The sequence below is a fragment of the Poromitra crassiceps genome (genome assembly GCF_964638095.1).
Source record: "Poromitra crassiceps genome assembly, chromosome: 2".
NCBI lineage: Eukaryota > Metazoa > Chordata > Actinopteri > Beryciformes > Melamphaidae > Poromitra > Poromitra crassiceps.
In genome coordinates this window covers 120,623,205-120,643,737 of record NC_139624.1, presented here as the reverse complement: position 1 = coordinate 120,643,737, position 20,533 = coordinate 120,623,205, and the positions used below count along the sequence as shown (strand labels likewise).

Genomic DNA, 20,533 nt, shown 5'->3' with positions numbered 1-20,533 from the left:
ATTCCTCTGCTGACGAAAAATCAAGATTGCGATGGCCAACGTTTCAACTCCAAACCAAAATGAATGGGATAGCTTTGACCATATTTTTTAGGTCAGTGGGATTGACATGCATGGTCGGCTCAACTACAGTGAATGCGAGAGGTGCGTAAGTATGCCGCAGCTGAGTGATGCGCTATTTAACACGTTCACTGCCAATGACGAGTTGACTTTTGACGGTGCTACGTGGATCAATGCCCCCCACGTCTCCTATAAAAATATTGGAAGTATTGAATTAGTATAATCTATTTTACCGACCAACTAAGTGGCGACAGTGCTCTCCCGACAGAGAGAAAGCCAACCAAAAACAGTTGCGGGAGAAAGCCATTCTCAAGGAAATGGCTTGGCGATTTTACAGTCATCAGTCACCAGACTCGCCCGAGAGCGGCCGCGCCAGCAGAGCAGCACACCGAGAGCGGAGAGCGGTGCTGGCATGGGGGATTGCAAATTTGCATAATAGATTATGGGTGAAACACACTTTGAAACACCCGCAGAAAGGCCAGAATCGCACGCATTCCGAAAACCCAGAAACGAACGAGCCTCATTCTCATACTGTAGGCGAAAACGCTTTCACGCTGCTGCACACGGGCGCACAAGGGTGGGGGGTTCCAAAAATAGACTGGGTGGGCAGCATAAAGCCTAGAATCGCACAAAGCTTCATCAAAGCTCTCAACCGAAAATCCAAGAAACGATTGAGTCCCATCCACAGTCCACACTCGCCACACTCGCCGACGAGGGGCCGCCAGAGAGGGAGGCTGCTCACTGCTCAGACAGGCAGGAGAAACTGGCTTGTGACAAACGCCACCAGACACGCCCACGGAGGGAGGAGTTTAAGGGAGAGGGTGTTCAGAACTATATTGTTCAGATGTCTGATCTCTCACTGATGCCAAAAATAAATGGTTAAAGTGACTGTTCTGCCTGTTTGATTGAATTTCACAAAACTGCGATTATCTCAGCTTCCTGTCTCAGACACTGAAACCATGCTGTACTCAACGGCTAATATCTACATAACTACTAACTCTACAAACTAACTCTTTTAGACAGAGAAAGCACACATTCTATTAGTACTTTTGTGAACTTCGTGTTCACAAAGTCCAAGCAGAAAATTATCCTCGGCTCTTGTAAAATGAGCCAGAATCCTCAAAAAACGGCTTGGCAGAAGCTACCTACAGTAAAAAAAAAATGGCTGGCAGTGAATGTGTTAAAGTGGAAATTCGTTCACCAGCAACACATTTTCGTTCTGAGCTCTATTCATTTCTGATGATTTTTTTACACTCAATCCGACAGGTTTGGTTCAATAATTTGATACTATTTCCAATCTTTGCTGAGCAAGAATTTTGTGCAAAAATAATTTAACGCAGGTCCCAAATTGCCGCAGGTCCCATATAGACGCAGGGTCTGGCTACATATTTTGTAAATAAACGCCCGGGCTATTAATTGAAGTTTTACGGTAGATTATACACATACCACATATACATAGCCTACATAGACGGGTTTCTGTGCAACGTCATCTCATAGATGCACGCACATCGCGGGGGTAGAAAGCCGCTCCACACATTAGACATAATGCTCCACACACTCCTTTGAGTTGACTGCTGCCTCGCCTGGAAAGCAGACGAGAGCAGCCGAGCACAGTCAGGTGAGGCGTCAACAAGTCAAACACCCCCGCAGCACACTCACTGCTGCTTTTCTTCTTCTACAGTTTGGTTTAACAGCGGTTTGTAAACAAATTAAAACGTGCATTAGCGCCACCCACACTCACTGCTCAAATGACCCAGCCCTTCAGATTACTTAATTTATTGTTAATGTAGGCATTACAGGTGGTATTTATGTAAAATGTAGAGTGACAGCTTGGAATAGATATAAAATTGAAGTTTCTACACTTCACTGTGGGTTTGTGATGCACCTGTGTTGAACCAATGGGCGATCAGCTCGATGCGTTTCTCGTCATCCTCTGTCCCTGCGCGCGCACGCACCCACTAATGTTTGTTGTATACAAGAAACCCGTCTATAGGCCACATACATAACATCTATCCATCTATCTATCCATTATCAATCATCAGTATATAAAAGAGAGCTAGGGCTTTGTCTGTCTGTCCCACTGATGACATCATCAGTGATGTCATAAATTCACTTAGACACACAAGAAACAGACACACACACACAGTCCCAGACAGTGATGATGTCATCAGTGATGTCAAATTGACATTATCAGTGATGTCAATGGCATTGTGACATCACACACACGGACACACACGGACACACACACAAAGTCCCAGTGAAGATGTGATCAGTGATGTCAGAGAGGCATTGTGACATCATCAGTGATGTCATAAGAGGTTGTGATGTCATCAATGATGTCATAAAATCAGTTGTGACATCTTCAGTGATGTCACAAGAGTCCCACTGATGATGTCATCAGTGATGTCATAAGAGCAAAATCAAGTCCCAGGGGCAGACACTGAAAGAAGTGGGAGTCTGGCTTCAGACCCGACCAAAACTATACTGTTTTGGTCTTATAGTGGCATCTGTGAATAAATTAAATAATTATGTGATGATGTTTTTCATAGCGATACAACCATACATGTAACAATAACAATACGTTACTATACTGTTTTGGTGTCTGTGTAACGTTAGTCCTGATAGCTTGCAGTAGATTATGATGATAACCAATCGTTTTTTGCATCCTACTATTTAGCAGAACATTTGTATGTAACGTCAAACGTTACACTGAAAATAGGCGTGCCGTTCGTTCTAAAGTTTTTTCTGTTTGTTTTTATGCTGACAGTGTCGCCTGATAGCCTATTCTACACGGCGAGAGAGGGAGGCATCGTCCTATTGTTTTGCCAGCGTGTGCTGTGCAGGCGATCTGTGTACCCTTCACCTGATGGATAATACCGTGGCTTCCAGCAAACAATCCATGACACAGAAGAACTATTTGAACTCTTAAAATTAGGCATACATTTTTCATTATCTGTAGGCTACATCTTGGACAATGCAGATTAGAACTCTTTGAACTATGCTTTTTGAACATCCATTTGTCATTGTACATAGTGTTTACATATTGTCAGAACTTGTATTACAATTTCAAATATATGTTGCTTGTAGTTTGGTTATTTGCCACTATGGGGTTGTAAAAGCTGCAGCCAGGTTGATATTTACATTAGATGCAGTAGATTAGAGGTCTTTGAGCAGTTATTGCTGGCATCTATTCATTCTGCACCCACATCAATACTTACTACTGTGTTAACCAAAGAAACGCAAACTTTTTACTGTTGTAAAAATAAAGTCTAAACACATGGGATGCAGAGCTGTGCAGCGGCTGAGCTGCGTATGCGAGCTGCAGGGCCAGCTTGTCGGGCGAGGCCGTGCAGCGGGCGAGCCTAGGAATTGAGCGTGCACAGCGCGCAAGATGCCTAGCATAGATGCATACATACCCATATTACATATACGCATGTGTATATATATATTTATATTTACCTGGTGGCACAAGGAGAGACAGCATCAGCATCAGCATCGGCATCATTAGGGGTGCAAACAGGAGATGGCCATCTTTTTGGCTGAAAACAAAGAAAATAATAATTAATGAACGGCGCCAAGGCCCCTTCACATGATGCAGGCTACATGTTTCTATACATGCGCCTCAGGCAAAGCAGGAAGTAACTTTGGTTTCAGAGGGAACCCGCTTTGTTGTTGTTAGTTCTCGCTATGGATTTACTTCGTAAATGACTAGTAACTTAGGATTTATTATTTCATCACGTGGCGAGTACACGAGTCACAACATGTACATGTGAGTGTTTCTGGCGCTGTTGGAATGTGTATATTGGGCGACTGAATGGGGGTAGGCAGCTGTCCCATAGACTGCCATTGTAATGCTAAGCCAAGTAGCAGGAGGGTGAAACTGACTCTCTAATGCTACACAGAGGAGAGAAAGACGTCTACACCCTAGTTATCGGGAATATGGCAAATAGGCGAATCTCCCCAAAATGTTGGCGTATGTGGGCACAGTGCCCCATATATATTATTATATTATATATCTGTTCATATATTACATGAACAGTGTTCATTCCGATAAATTGGCTGGCTCCTCTTCCTCAAACCTGGAGCAACCCACCATCAGCTCAGCGAGGAAGAGGAGTGACGCACGGCGAGCAGAAAAAATAACCCAATCGATCTGCGGGCTTATAGAAAAAGACATCATGCCTATCTGTGATTTGGTGTACATCTACAACAACAATCACTTGAACAATGTTCATTCGGATAAATTGCCTGGATCCTAGTCTCACCTGGACTGGAGCTGAGCAACTTAGCATCAGCTCAGCGTTTAAGAGCTGCAACGCACGGCGAGCAGAAAAAACAAACAATCTGCAGTAAGTGAGCTCCTGTTGGACCTATAGGTAGCAGCCGCAGGGTGGATTCTGGGCAAATGTTGACATGTCTAAAAGTTATGCCTCTACGTTTTTATGTGTTTCATAGGCTATGCTATGCAATGCTGTGAGAAATTGTAATATACAATATGTTGCTGCTGTATAAATAAAGGTTTTGTTGAGGAAAAAACATTTGGTATTGTTTGGAAAATTTTGTATTTTTAATTACAATTGATTGATTGATCGTTAACGTTACCAATGATCGATTCCGGAATTTGTGGAAAATGTGCATCCCTATTTTGAACAGCTCTCGAGGTTACATTGTCATCTTTATTACCGATTCCTGGGCGAGCCCGCTCGCTGATGATGTCAGTGGGATTTATGACATCACTAATGATGTCACTGATGATGTCACAGTGGGATTTATGACATCACGAATGATGTCACAGTGGGACAATCACAGTGGGAGAGACACACAAAGCCAGAGCTCCCATTTATGGTGGGGATAGACTGAGCTGTGCTTATTCTTAGTTTATGTAAACATAATTCTATTTATTTTATGCTATAGTATAGCCGTCTTGTTTCACATGTAAAAAGTGTCCTATGTCCAGTTTTTAATCATCTTAACACATTGAGTGCCAGCCGTTTTTTCAATGCTGTAGGTAAGTTGTGCCAGGTTTTTTTTTGAGGATTCTGGCTCATTTTACAAGAGCCGAGGATTCTTTTCTGTTAAGACTTCGTGAACACCAATCATCTAAAAAGAACTAATAGAATGTGTGCTTTCTCTGTCTAAAAGAGTTAGTTTGTAGAGTTAGTAGTTATGTAGATATTAGCCGTTGAGTACAGCATGGTTTCAGAAATTTTCAGATAGTTTTGAGATAAATGGATTTTTAGAACCACCTCACGTGCCTGTGATTATGGGTGCCCTTGGGCAAGTCTGTATACTGTTTTTTGTGTGTGTGTGTGTCTGTGTGTGTGTGTGTGTGTCTGTGTGTGTGTGTGTGTGTGTGTGTGTGTGTGTGTGTGTGTGTGTGTGTGTGTGTGTGTGTGTGTGTGTGTGTGTCTATAAACTCCTCCCTCCGTAGGTGTGGCTTTGCAGTGTTTTGTCACAGGCGAGTTTCTGTTGCCTCACAGATCCCAAAAAAATAGAAGGGAATCGCAGGAGCGGGGAAGAGGAGAGGAGAGGCGAGGGGGGGGTTAGACACGGGAGAGAAATTCCTTCGCGATCCCCTTCTTCCAATCTTGAGGCAGCCTACTCCGCTCTGCTGCTGCTGCTGCTGCTGCTGCTGCTCCTCTGGGCTGCTGCTGCTGGCGGCTCTCGGGCGAGTCTGGAAACGGGCTCGTTCGTTTCTTGAGGTGTCGGCTGAGAGCTTTGAAGAAGCTTTTGCGATTCTGGTCTTATTTATGCGCAAAGGTACTCGAGTGTGTGTGTGTGTGTGCGCGCGCGCGCGTGTGTGTGTGTGTGTGTGTGTGTGTGTGTGTGTGTGTGTGAAATCGAAAGAGTTTTCGCCCAGCTATTTCCTTGAAAATTAGAATGGCTTTCTCCCGCGGACTGGCTTTCTCTCTGTCTGGAGAGAACTGTCGCCACTTAGTGGTCGGTAAAATAGATTATACACATTCTCTTCCTCCAATATTGATATAGAAGACGTAAAAGGGGTTGATTGATGTCCCACCGTCAAAAAAAAAAATGTTTATGTAAGACGAGATATCTCGTCTTTGGCACTCAACGGTTGGATTATGTAAGACGAGATATCTCGTCCATGGCACTCAACGTGTTAATGTTATTGATGTAAAATTCTGCAGCTTTGTCAGAATACCATAGAGACGCTGCAGAGCCAAAATCTCAAGGCACAGCTGTAATTCATATATCCATGCAAAATAGTTTGTAAATGCTTTTGATTTACTCAACAAAATAATTAAAGAATTCATTTGAAACGTCGTAAAATAACATCAAGGCAGCAACACACCCATTTAAATCAATCCAATTTAAGCATAATTATTTAATAATTTAAGCAGTTTAAATGCAGAATACAGCAATTTACATTCTGTCAGTTTCTGACCTATTTTTCTGCCTAACTTGAACTGCTACAGTACTCTGATATCTGTGCTGTCTGGCTGACTGACTCTCTCTCCACTGAATGCAGGTTTTTCTTATATCATCATCATTCTTTTGGTTTGTTTTCATGAGGGGAGCAGTGCTCCTTTAGCGCCCGTTCACACAGTACGCCGAAGCAATGCTCAACCTACGCTGAACCCACAAGTTTCATTTAGACGTCCTTGTTAACAGGCGAAGCTGTTCACACCAGCCGTGCGCGTGGCATGCTGATGCCTCGCCGAAGCCACGCGATCGTTCAGGATTCACCCCTATTGTCCAAGCATGAAGCTGACAGGCATGAAGTGAAGGGAGGTTGTGAGGGGAGGAGGGGAGTGGCCAGTGGAGCAGCTGCGAGCCAGGCGCTGAGGAGAGTGTCTATCTGGTGTGAGCGGGTAAGCTCGTTTTACAAAAAATTATGTCAATGCGCTGGGCGCGCCCTCCGCAGCCGCACAGCGCGTACCTAAAAATATTTCTAACAGCGCGTACCTCCACAGCTCCCGGGGAGCGCTGCTCTCTGCAGAGAGAGAAATTAAATCAAGAAGTAAAGCACACTGAGCCATGTTTTCACCACATTTCTTGACCCATGTACATGGACAGTCGTATTAGGGCTGTGAATCTTCACTGGCCTCACGATTCGATTCGATTACGATTCATCTGTCAACGATTCGATTCGATTCGATTAAACGATGCATGCATCACGATGCATCGCGATGCATCTTAAATCGATGCATCACTTTTTCCGCAATACATGATTTATTTTTTCTCACTTTCTTTTTTCTCACTGTGTGGCTACTTTTAAAATAAAAGTGCATTTGGAATTGCATTGTATTATGATCCATAATTAAAATAAACAACTGCATGTACTTACATTCTATTTTTTATTTTATTTTTAATAATCGATTTTTGATATTTGTTAATCGATGCAGAATCGTGCACGTCCGCATCGCGATGCATCTTATAATCGATTATTTTTGACACCCCTAAGTCGTATCACCCCATACCTCTCAAAAGAGCTCTCCCGGTTTCACAATTCAACAGAATATGTCGCATAATATGCAAAATATTCTCTATCTCAGACAGCAACTTCAACAAATACAGAACAGACCTAGAAAACACATTCCTTGCCAGGAGTGACAAAGAGGAGTGGGTGACACAAGCCTCCAAACTGTTTGCTCAGCTCACACAAGCTGCATGCCTAAATCAGACCAGACCAACCACCACAGAGAACAGGATCACATGTGCCTTTCAGTACTCCCCTATGGGCTAAAGACATGTCCTGTGTGATTAACAAACACTGGCATATTATCTCCACAGACCTCCACAGCTATCAGGGGACACTTGGACCACCCACCTCGGATCATCTACAAACTAACCCCCAACCTCAGGAAGATGCTGGTGAGGGCTGACTGCCCACCCAACCCCCCACCCACTCCACTCACGTTCCTCCCACCTGTTAAACCAGGGAACTACAAGTGTGGTAACTGCCAACAGTGCAATTTCACTAGAAGAAAGACCAAAAAACCCATGCACACACAGGCAAAGCCTTCAACATGAAAGGTATAATTTCATGTAAAACCAGTAATGTTATGCTCAAATACCCCTGTGGCCTTATGTATAGGTAAAACCTCTAGGCCTCTGAAGAACAGAATCTCAGAACATAGAAGCAATATCAGAAACCATGATCCCAAGAGCCCTGTTGCTAACCACTTTAATCACTTGCACCATACTGTTGCCTCTCTCAGCTATATTGGATTGAGCATGTGCAACTCCCACGGAGCGGGGGTGTCATTAACAATCTTCTTTTAACCCTGTAAGACCCGCTGTTGCAGAATTACAACATTTTTATTGGATCTAAAAAAAGGTATAAATGTTTGTTTTTTGTGTCCCCTCCCCTCATATACATAGTGATTGGGTCATATTGTTTAGTCTAACAATGCTATTGGATATGACAATTGTATATAAGTCCCGCCCACAAGGTCATGATGTATCACAACTTCCAGAACTTGGCTGATAATTAACCACCCTTTGTTTCATTGGACTGGGTCTCATTGGACTTATCAATTCTAAGTAAGTAAAGTAGTAAAATGCCTTTAATTTTTTTTGTGATCAGTAAAATGACTAGAACACGTACATAGTTGTTATTGTGAAATACATTCCCCAAATATGATATATTATATAGGCTATAATATAAGTATTTCCATAAAACCTTACAAAAACATACTTTTTTGCAAACACTTCATTATCATCTCCAAAGGCCTCCTACAACACCATCTGAAAGGCTGATTTTATTTTATTTGGGGGCCCACTAGCCTGAGGTGGTGTTGGGCTACACTAGCTACACTATTTAGTTTTTTTCCTACTATTATTGTATGTACCGGTACATTTATTCACATAATATATATTTCCTTTCACATCGAAAGAACAACCCCCCAAAAAACATATTTTCCCCCAAAATAAAATTTGACAACAATCAATTTCATGAAAGGGAGATAAGAAAAATCATTGTTGTGTTTTGTTTATAGGGTAGGGTATCTCAAAAACGAAAGCCTTTTACAACATATCTGCTGTCATTTCTAACGTTATGGCCGGAACGTTTAGCTGAACTTCAAGGCCTATTTTTAGGCTATAACTTTACTATCAACATTTGATAGTAAAGTTACTATAGGCTACACGGTTTACCGTTAGAGATGACGTGTTTAGCGTACTGGAAAGTCCCCAATTAACTTAACTAGCTTTCGCCAGTAGGTACAGGATTATTGAAAATTGCTGGGCCGATTTTCCTGAAACTTGGTGGAGGGTGTAACAAGGAAGAATAGAGGAAGAATATTACATTTGGTAGCGGATCTGCTGATTCACTAAATTTGCGTTAGGAGGCTAACGTGCTACATCACCACTCTATGGTGGGCTACTACTGTACTGTACACTTGTTATTCTCGCCCGTTCTCTCTCCTCAGAAGACACAAGCCCTTTTCCACCGACCTAGTTTCTAGAGACTACAGATACTCACCTGCTGTTAATGTCCATCTCCCCTGCTTTCTGTGCCGTTATCTGCTAGCTAGATGACCGATGTCCTTTGTTTGGGAGTATCGAGTCGGGAGTCATGCTCGTCTTTCCCCGCTAGCCGGGCGCTTCTGGCTCATACGAGCGCATTAGCGCCCGGTGAACGTCACGCATTTTCCCATTTTACACTGTGACATTTTCACGTCTAGGTCTAAATGCCGGCTTCTACCTGAGTCTTCACGTGAAGTGAAGACGCTATCCGATGTAAAACATCCTCTTCTTTTAATGACACCTAGTTGTTGCATCCAAATTGTTGCATAAAATCCACTTTTCTGTCTTTCAAAAACCGAAAAGCATTTATCTGGCGCACCACTTCTTCTTCTTCTCTGATCTGAAGCAACCCGGAACAACGACTTCCGGGTTGCTCGAGGTGCCCTGGGGGGGGGCACTGAAAAGGGGCTCCCATGAAATAATAATTTGAGACTTTGAGGGGGAGCCGGAGCCCTAAATCTAAACTATATTAAAAAAAATAGGGATGTTTCACCAAAATCACCTACCACATCAATACTCATGTTAATATAGGCTACTATTGCACGTAGTTTAGAAAAGTATATTTTTTGTAGTAGCCTATCTCTTTTTGATGTTGCACTTTTTAGATGGTCCCTGACCCCGTCTCACCACCGGAGGCGATATTTTTTAGACTTTACTCACTCACTCTGTAGACAGATAATTGATGAGGGTGCTACAATGCGCATTTACAGTGAACTAATTCAGCTCATTGTAACACAAGAATTGCATGTAGCCTATTTGAATTTAAATATTAATCAGAGGAAACAATTGGTGATGAAATGAGAATGACAAGAAAAAATACACATTCTATCATATATGCCTGTGCAATAGGCGATCAGTAGGCCTAAATAACTCAGTTGTACGGTTTGCAATTGCAACGTTTAAAGTAAGATCTCACACATAACCTTTTGATTCTGTATGCTGCCAACTGCCATCTCATGCTTGTTGATTTAATGATTGTTTTGCACCTGCTGCTCACGTTATGAACAAATGCTGACCCATATAGTCCGGGAGCCAAAGGCTGTTTTTTTTATGAACCTTGTTTCGTCGGATAAAGTTTTTTTCTCTGCTGATTCTTGGAGCTTGGGGGTTCCTGTTCAAAATACAGGAGGGTGCCCGGTGATATCCCTTGAGCATTTTTAGATATTAACCCCTTAAGTGCCAAAATCCCAGGAAAATGAGGATTTATGAGATTTAATGAAAAAATACTCAAATGCATCACATTTGCTTTCTCCAATGTTTATTCATAAAGGAGGTCGCCCAATAAAAACCTGAAATAAGCAGAGGACTTTTAATTTGATAAATTACACCTAGCTGTTGAAGTAAGCAGTGCAATTCGGAGCATGTGCAGATGTGTGTGTGCGCATGTGTGGATGCAAAGTAAAATCAGAAGAAATTTGGTAGCCTGCAAGCAAGCAGGTTTGGCGAATAAGTGATCCTAGCTGGCATGTTACGTTAATCACGATCTATACTTCATTCCAGCAGGTGGCGATAATGCACCATAATGTTGCCAACCAAGATCAAACTCAAGAAGAAGAAGAAGATTTCCACTCAAGCCCAAACATGTCTCTTGCTTGCTTTTTTATTAACAGCATTTACTTGTACTTTTAATTTCAATACTCAAGTAGGACATTAACTATAAGACAATTTTGGTACATTTGGTAGCCTACTTAAGTAGGCCTACAGAAAATATCAGCTACTTTGAGAGTTTTAGTCAAGTAATATATGTGACTGACGTTTACCAAAGTTATTTTCTGGTAAGTTATCTACTTTTACTCAAGTATGGCTTTCAAGTACTTTATACACCACTGCGTATAGAAGCAGCTACATCACCGCTTCAAAATGTAACTCATAGATACAACCATGCATCCAACAGGTGCAGGTCTTTGAGGCAAAGAGGCAGAGAGAGGGACAGAGATGTAGATGCAGACAAACAGGTAAGTAGTTCATCTTCTATAGTGAGGATTAGGCTACCATGGTTAGGCAATTACTGGAAAGTTTGCTAGCTAATCTTAAGGTAATGCCGCCTGCCCATAAAATCTTGCTAGCTAGCTAGAGTAGCAGGACACAAGCTAATGCAGCATTACAGTAGCTCCAAAAACAGTCAAAAGAATGACAGTATGTTATTTGTCAACATGACAATGTGACAATGTGACTGATGGCTGAAAGTGGGCTCTCAGGAGTCCTGTCAGCAGTATTTGTGGTGCCATGGCACGAGTCCGATACCTCACGAGTCCGACACCTCACGAGTCCGAAAAAAGAGGCATTGGACAGGGGACCATGTCTATGTTCCCCGGGTTCTATGTTCCCCGGGTTCTATATTCCCCGTTTTTCACTAACCCTGAACCTAACCTCCCCCAGACCCTAACCCAAAACCTAACCTCTCCCACCCCCACGCCTAAACCTAACCTCCCCCAGACCCTAACCCAAATTCGGTCTCGTGAGGTGTCGGACTAGGGAGCAGTCCCCGTATTTGGAGGGGTTGCCAAGATGTTGAATGGCAAGAAGTTCCCTCAGAATGTACGTGCCCTGCGAATGATGGCGGAGGAGGTGCTTCGTAGCATGATTACGAATGGCCATTTCCAGAAAGCAGATGACCTGATGAGAGCCTTGGATCAGATTGCGAGTCAGAGCAGGACAGCTAAACTTTGGGTTGAGGTCTTGGTGAAACCAGTGATGCTGATGATGTCGTACATCCGGGCTGAACGTGAGGGTGACTGGATTCTCCATCTGACCACATTCCGGAAGATGCTTCCGTACTACTTTGCAGCTGGCCATGTCAACTATGCCAGGTATGGCCTCTACTACCAAAGGCACTGAAGATCTGGGCCCTGAGCCGCCACATCTGCTGCAAGATTGAATCTGATATGAAGGAGATGGAAGAGGCAGAGCCAGATACTGCAAGAGTCCATCTCTATCACAAGGAAGAGGCTAACGCCAGGATTATAGCAGATGCCAAGGACAGGGATGGAGTTCGTCAGAAACTGGAAACTTGCCTCCATCCATTAGATCCCAATGAACATCCAGGGGAGAGCATTGTGAACATCACCAGTGGGAAGATAGCCCCACCAACAGTCAATGTAGACAGTGCCGTAAAGATTGGAGAGGCAATGTTAAAAGATTTTGAGAAGACCTGGCCAGAGGGGTTTTACAAGACCATCTCAAACAAAGTGAAGACAATGGCAACAACAACCAAATCAATCAAAGTTGGCAACTCCAAAATCTATGACCTAAATGCCATCTATTCAAGGGTCATCGCACTGTTGTCTAGTGACCATGATGTTGACGTGCATGATGTTCTCGCCTACGAGCTGGCACCAGTCCCAACTGCCATGTTTTCCGAGGACGGAATGAGAATTTGCAAAGCCAAGTCCATACTGAAGAAGTCACTCCAGGTAGAAGTCTCCAGGAGGAATGTCAGTGGTGCAGACATCACTGTCATTGATGGATCAGCCCTTCTTTGGACCATCCACTGGCCAGCTGATGGCACCATAGCTGACTTCATCGAAAATGTTAAGACACGGCTGACTTCATACCTGTCAGACAGTGACGTCTATCTCATCTTCGACAGGTACTATGATTACAGTATCAAGTCTGTCACCAGAGATGTGAGAGAGACAGGGGTCAGCAAGAAACATCATCTCCTCCCATCAACAAAACTTCCTGCCCAGAAGGTTGTCTTGTCATCCATTGAAAACAAGAAACAGTTGAACCTATTATTATGTGAGGAACTGACCCAAGACCGGCTTTTCCATCTACGGAGCACAAGCAAACACAAGTTGGTGGTGACAGGGGAGGACCCATGCCCCATCGAGATCAGGATGGAAGAAAGAAGGAGGCGATATGATCTAGAAAATCAGCAGGAAGAAGTGGACACCATCATTGTCCAACAAGTCCTGAGTTGTGCTGGAGAAGCCCATCAAATTGCTGTGGTTTCTGATGACACAGATGTGTTCGTCCTACTCCTTCACCATTACAATCAGGCAGGACTGGATGTACCACTCACGATGGAATCCCCCCGCAAGGAAAGGGCAATAGTGGACATCAAATCGACACTGGCCAAGCATTCACAAATTGTGAAGAACCTTTTAGCTGCCCATGCCATATCGGGATGTGACACCGTAGCGTACTTTGGGTTAGGGAAAGGCTCTGTCATCAAAGTCCTGAAAGCTGGGTATGAACTGTCAGCCATTGCCAATGTGGATGCACCATTCCAGCAAGTCCTCAACCAAGCCACTGCCTTCATCTCAGCCTGTTATGGCAATAATGGCATAAAGGAGAGCACAGATATGTCACACACAAGGCTACTTGTCTGGGGGAAAAAGAATGGGAAAGGACACATATCTGCTCCAAACTTGTCTGCTCTACCGCCAACAAATGAAGCATTCATTGAGAATGTTAAGAGGGCCCACTTACAAGCTATCTTGTGGCGAAATCTCAATAATCTGCCACCAGCATTGAATCCGGAGGAATTTGGATGGAGAAAAGACACATGCAACAGATCACTGAGCCCAACTACTCTACCAGAACAGTGCAAACTTGTCCCAGACTACATTTTGGAGATGATCAGGTGTGGCTGCAAGAGGGAAACCCCTTGTAACTCCAAGAAGTGCAACTGTAGAGTGCATGGTTTGCCGTGCACAATGTTCTGTGCATGTTTCAGGATGCTCAAGATGCAAATAGGCTTAACTGCTGTTAGACAACCATCAGAAAGAATTGCTATTCACACCTACCAGTGTGTATCATCTAATCTAAATCTCTACATGCCAATGAGCAAAGGCTCAATGAGTGTTCAAGTAGGTTCATCCAGCATGACCTGTATTATCATAAAAAGTGTGTTTTGCTGGCATGTCCTAAAAGGGTTAATATTAATAAACTTCGAATACATTGTACATTGTACATCTCCTTTATGAATAAACATTGGATAAAACACATTTGATGCATTTGATTTGAGTATTTGCATGAAATCTTATAAATCGCAATTTTTCTGAGATTTTGGCACTTAAGGGGTTAATATCTGAAAATGCTCAAGGGTACTCACCGGGCACCCTCTTGGATTTTGATTAGGTACCCCCAAACTTCAAGAATCAGCAGAGAAAAAAACTTTATCCGACGAAGCGAGGTTCAACCCCACGGCTCCCGGACTAATAGCCTCAGCAGGAACTAACTGACTAAAGTATGAATGTTAGTTGTCCAGCAAACACCACTAGCCTATCTAGTCCCCCCGCTGCATAATGACTTCTGGCTTGCCTGGGAAGCAGTAACCTCGCGTCACCAGGCTCTTCTCGGCGAGAAAGAGCCTGGCTTCCGTTCACAATTGATTTTGTCACCCTACCTGGTTCCGGCCTAGAGCCCGCCCTAGACAGGAAGGGCAGCGTTTATTGTAAGGCTGTGTGACTCGTTGTCAAGGTTACCGCGGGCGCGCTCATGACGTTATAAGGACGCGCCGAGCTCAGGGCGGTTGATTTGACTCTGGTGCTGTCAGCTAGGCTGCAAGACGCCGATTGCCTTGCGGCATGAGGTGATAGTCGCTTTCCTCGGGGGATCGCCGAGCTGAGGCTACATTGTAAACGGTATGTGTGTGTGCGCAAGTGTGTGGTGAAGTGTGTGTGTAACGGGTTTAATTTGGTTCATGTATGAATTTAACCAAAACACCACCATTTTCCTTCGTTTTGTATGTGAATGTCTTGTTTGAGTGTTCTGTGGTTGTTGCGTGTGAACACACCCCAAGTGGTGTGTCGCTTAGTGCACATGCGCACAGCTCCAGGAAGTCAGTTGAATGGGAGAATGAAACGAGATGGACGTGCTACTGATATCTCTGCCTGAGAACGCGTATTATTTGTAGTTTATTGTTTATTTTGTATCAGTGTATGCAACCGTTTATTGTTTTATTTATTTTGTGAACAGTAAAGAGTTCTGAGACCCACTACTGCTGCCTCCTGACTCATAAGTGTCGCCACACAGTATATATTAGCCAGAACACAACGCAGACGAAACACACCGGCTACATTAGTGCCGTGACCCTTTTTGGATAAATCTGTGATCGATGTCGTCTCGGTCGCCGTGGGAAGCTCGACACAATCGATTTTTTTTCAAGATGGTCACTCTCGGCCGTGTGGGACATTTTTGAATAGACGGAGGAACTGCAGCTGGTGCGGCTAGGTGAGCTAACGTTAGCTGCCTACACCGCACGTGTGGTGAAAAGCTAGCATGGTTGCTCAGGCTAGCCGTCGTGGAGTTTTCTCCAGCGTAGAGGAGCATGGGGAGAAGCGTCGGAGAATGACGGAGGAGCGAGCCAGGGAGCGGCGGTCGGCCATGCGGTGCTGTCCGGTGGAGGTGGGGGAGCTGGTCGGTGAAGGAGCCCGGGGGCAGGCGCTGCAGGAGCGGGTCCAGGGTGAGCGCGTCGCCAGAGGTGCCATGGAGCTACGTGCGGGAGAGCCGGCCGGCGTCCCGGGAGTTCAGCTGGGTCGCCATGGACTGAGTTGGGGGTGAACGTGCCCTATGGTTCTGAACTGTTCCGGGTCTATTATTTGTTTCACCATACTGTTGACTTGTTTTATTTTGTTTTTATGTAATGAGCATGTTTCACTGTAGAGATGATTGAATTGACTGTGTGGCTTCCTCACTGGAGAGCTGAGAAACGTACTGCAGATCCCTGACCTTGGTGTGGGAGCCTCCGATCACCTCTTCATACTTTTCCCTCGGAGAGCGACGAGGATGTAGGTGGAGAGTAGCTGAACGAGGAGCCGCTGCTCACTGGGGACACTGGGACTGTTCAGGTGTTGCGGGGTCGGGCTGGGGAGCCACAGCGGAGTGTTGGAAGGAGTATGAAAATGCTGTATAGTGTATAATATGTGTTTGATTTATTCTGTTTATTCCAGGCTTAATATAGAGAATACTGAATGTATTCGTTGCATCAGGTATGTTGGAGAAGCGCAAGGGATGGTGTAGCATGAAGCTAAAGTAGCTATTAGATAGCTAGTAGACGTTTTGGATGTGTGTTGAGGGGGACACGGTCGCATGAGCCCAAAGGAACCATGTGTAATGGGGTGTAGGCTGCACCCCTATGTTCTGAAAGGGTTGGGGGTCTGATCAACCTGTAATTCCTTTTAATCTGTTTTACGGATAGTTTTCAAACTGAACTCAAAGATTAGATCTTTGCTAACTGGTACAGGGGGCAAGATTGGGGAGTGTCTTCTTAACACAGTCCTTAATGTGGAAGTGAAGCTGTATTGCAGGATGATTTTGGTGTTGACCCTTCCGGTGTTCATTCTGGTTCCGTGGTTTATGTCCCATGACAAAAAGCGGGGTGAAAGGTGCCCAGACTAGGGAAGCAGGCGTGAGCAGCCGAGTGCAATCAGCCAATCAGAGGCAGAGAGGGGCGGGTCATGCCGTCGCCTAGCCTTCGCCATTATGGGAAAAAAATATCGCTCGCCGGAGGGACCAGTGTTTGTCCAGCTCGGAGCATGGATGGTTTTGTTGAAAATCAGGTTGTAGGCATAGCATCTTGTTTACTTTACTACTGTAGGAAAGAGGCCTCCTTTGTGCTTTACCAATGTTTCACTTTATTGACCCCGGATCAATAAAGTGAAACATTGCCACAATCTGTCCAGTGGTGTAGTGGAGGGTAGACGCAGGTAGACGGCGTCTACGGGCAGAATGATTGAGATGACACCAGGAGACTGTAGAGTGGCTACTCAGCGGTTCCTTTAGCTGGATACGGAGTGAGCTTGACACACTTATATCTTTAGCTGATCTGGCGTATTTATTTCTCTGTGGCTTTCACATGAACAGAGCCATGACATGACAACAGACAGGCTGCGATTGCGCGGCATCAGGAAGCAGTGTGCATTGTGTGGTGACGTCATCTCGTATGAGAATCTTACCGTAATACACTGAACAGTACATATACTCACAGTAGATATAAGGACATAAATGCCCTAATACTTTACAGTATTGCATGTTTTTGTAGATTGTTGGGACTTCACTGGCCTGGAACCTATGCCTGGAACAAACGGCTGGCCTGGGGGAAGGGGGGGGGGGGGGGGAGCTAGGCCTATGTGCTGTAGCCTATTGTATTTTTCATTTTATATTTTTCATTTGCAAGTTAAACTGTCAGCTGAGCTCTGTTATTGAAGCTTTGGCTAAAGGCATGCATTCCCCCCCCCCCGATTTTTTTATCCCATTTTTAACCCCCATAATTAGTGCTAATTTAATTTATTTATCCTGGTTGCTACTCCACCCTCTGCCAATCTGGGGAGAGCCGAAACTTGAACCACATTAGCAACCAGGATATTGCATGTTTTGGTGAAGGGGGTTCCTATATGAAGGAAACCCCCGGGAGGCACAGGGAGAACATGCAAACTCCACACAGAAAGGCCCTTTTGACGACCCCACCGTCAGGCCTGCCTTTTACAATGATGTTTTGAAATAAATGTAAATCGATTGTGTGTTAAAAGCTTGTGTTACGTTGTTATTGGGGTTAATATATTACAGTAATTTATTTTCAATGTCCGCTATCAAGAGCAATTGGGTTAATAAAATCGCTGGGCTGGGCACAGTGTTTGTGGTGTTGGAAATGTGTTAAAAGCTTGTATTAGGCTACGTTTTCATTAGCGTTAATACACTAAGGAAGGTAGGCTATGTGACCATAATTCATTTAAATGTCTGTGGTGGAATTTTGGCATGGAACAGTGAAATGGTTTCTCTGTAGAAAGTTGTGAACAGGTCTTATCTCGGGAAGCAGAGGGCCGCCTCAGAGCAACAGGGTGGTCCCTGTGACTTCCTGAGTGAGACTTGCATGCTACTAGGAGGCCTATATAAGGGTTGTGTACTTACAATAAAATAGACCAATTATCTATTCCAGGACTGTGTGACTGTCTCTTTCTTAGAGGGTTTCTGAGGGTATCTGAGGGTTTTTCTTAGATTAGGTTTTTAGCTTCCACATGTCCGCTATCAAGAGCAATTCAGTTGGTTCATGAAATCGCTGGGCTACGTGCCGTGCAGTGTTTGTGGTGTGGGAGATTCGAGCTTTCAAAAGAAGACAAAAGACTTGCTCCTGGCCAATCCCGGCGCTTGACTGCTGCATTGGCGGGCACAGGTCGTGGTTTTGGCTTAACCACGGTGGGTTTCGAAATAACGCGTTACTGACTGTAGGCTATGTCAAGAGAGAAACAGTCACACATTGGACACAATGTAGTCTGTTTTCTATAATAATGCATCCCTCAATTACTTGAATGCTTACATTATTTTGGCAGCTACTTGTGTTCAAATTAACTTAGTGAGTTGGTTTGAAATGTGTGTATCAATTAACTAAATTCAGTAATGTTCAGGTTATGGTAGCCTAATTGTTCTCATTGTTACATTGTAGCCCAGGGCTATTCAACTGGTGGCCCGCCAATCAAGTCACGGATGAGTTCTAAAAAATAAAAATAAAAATATTCTTTTTTTCATGTGTGTTGGCCTGGCCTGCATGGTATCTAATGCCCGGCCTGAATAGACTACTTGCACAACTCCACTACTTCCTGAAATGAGTAGGGCATCTTGCTTTCCTGTCCTACACTATTGGATGAACTGATTAATGTCAGGTGTGCCTGACTGCTGCAGTCACAACAACAGTGATCAGGCACACCTGACATTAATCAGTTCAATCAATACATTTTTTTTTTTTTTTTTTTTTTTTCTCACTGTGTGGCTACTTTTAAAATAAAAGTGCATTTGGAATTGCATTGTATTATGATCCAAATAAACAACTGCATGTTTTTTTTTATAATCGATTTTTGACATTTGTGAATCGATGCAGAATCGTGCACGTCCGCATCGCGATGCATCTTATAATCGATTATTTTTGACACCCCTAATGCACACACACACACACGCGCACGCACGCACGCACACACACACACACACACACACACACACACACACACACACACACACACACACACACACACACACACACACACACACACACACACACACACACACTTACTTTACAGTACAACACAGATAGAGAATGGGCAAACACTGAGACAGAGCACAGCTTTGATATCTGAGAAGGCGGGGCAACATTATCCTCTTTACAAACTCATAACGAAGTCAATCAAATCCCTCACTTAGGAAACTGTTGTGGAGTCATAACGACAGACGAGAGAGGAACTGAAACAGGAACTGAAACCTCGCCAAATACAATAGAATCTGTCAAAACAATTATTATTTCAGCCACGCTGACCCAAAACTGTGTCACAAAACAACTTGTGTGATTATTATACAAAAATGGAAAAAGTTAAATTTTCCAACAACGTTCACGTTCTTCAAAGATCTTGGTTTTGAAGAGCTCTCTGCCACTGTGTCTATATCTCATGTCAACCGAAAACCACCAGTATGTATTTATCTTCACCCATGAAAGGCTAGCCTGTTCTATCCACTGCCTGTTACTGGTACTCAGAGTGGGCCGAGACACAGCAGATATCATTACATTACCTTGGAGAATTGTCTCTCTGGATTCACGATGGAGTTAAATTCCTTCTCCATATCCTCCTACTGAAGTCGTAGAGGATCTAACTTGTTGATTCACCGTGTGCGTTTGGTGACCTCACAGTCTCAGCACGGAGAGCAGCATGCCTCGGCGATGTCTCCAGTTGACACGTTGAAGGAAGGCCACCTCCCTGTCAAAGACGGAGCTCTTCCTCATCCCGGCCAGTCCCTCTGAGTCTGTACAACAACAGATCATATCCTGCTCCAATCGTCTCAGCTCACTCCCACAAGTGTGTCAGAAGCCTGGGTGTCAGGACTGACCAACTGCTTCTGCTGCTTGTTCTGTACAACATCAGCAAGATAGCCTGTCTGAGCATGCAGCACATCTCCTACTCCAGGCTCTTGTAATATGACTCCTATTGTAACGGCTCCACTCAAACATCTGGAAATGATCTGAGCATCAGCACCTCAGGCCTTCAGCCAGCCCAAG

The 20,533-nt window shown here is 44.2% G+C and overlaps 1 protein-coding gene across 2 annotated transcripts in view; it reads right to left on the bottom strand.

Annotated features, from left to right (window-relative positions):
- LOC310772373 (T-cell surface glycoprotein CD4-like) overlaps positions 1-20,259 on the bottom strand; it is a 45,245-nt gene extending 24,986 nt beyond the window's left edge. Inside the window, exons 1-2 of one of the 2 annotated variants that reach the window (XM_083632159.1) lie at positions 20,050-20,259; positions 3,517-3,596 (exon numbers count right to left, since the gene is read on the bottom strand). In XM_083632159.1, coding sequence (XP_083488285.1) covers positions 3,517-3,562 — 46 coding nt within the window. In that variant the 5' untranslated portion in view covers positions 3,563-3,596; positions 20,050-20,259. Of the gene's footprint in view, positions 1-3,516; positions 3,597-9,505; positions 9,550-20,049 lie in introns of those variants that run through there. The other variant, XM_083632158.1, reaches the window with a different exon arrangement.
- Between the last annotated feature and the right edge of the window lie 274 nt (positions 20,260-20,533).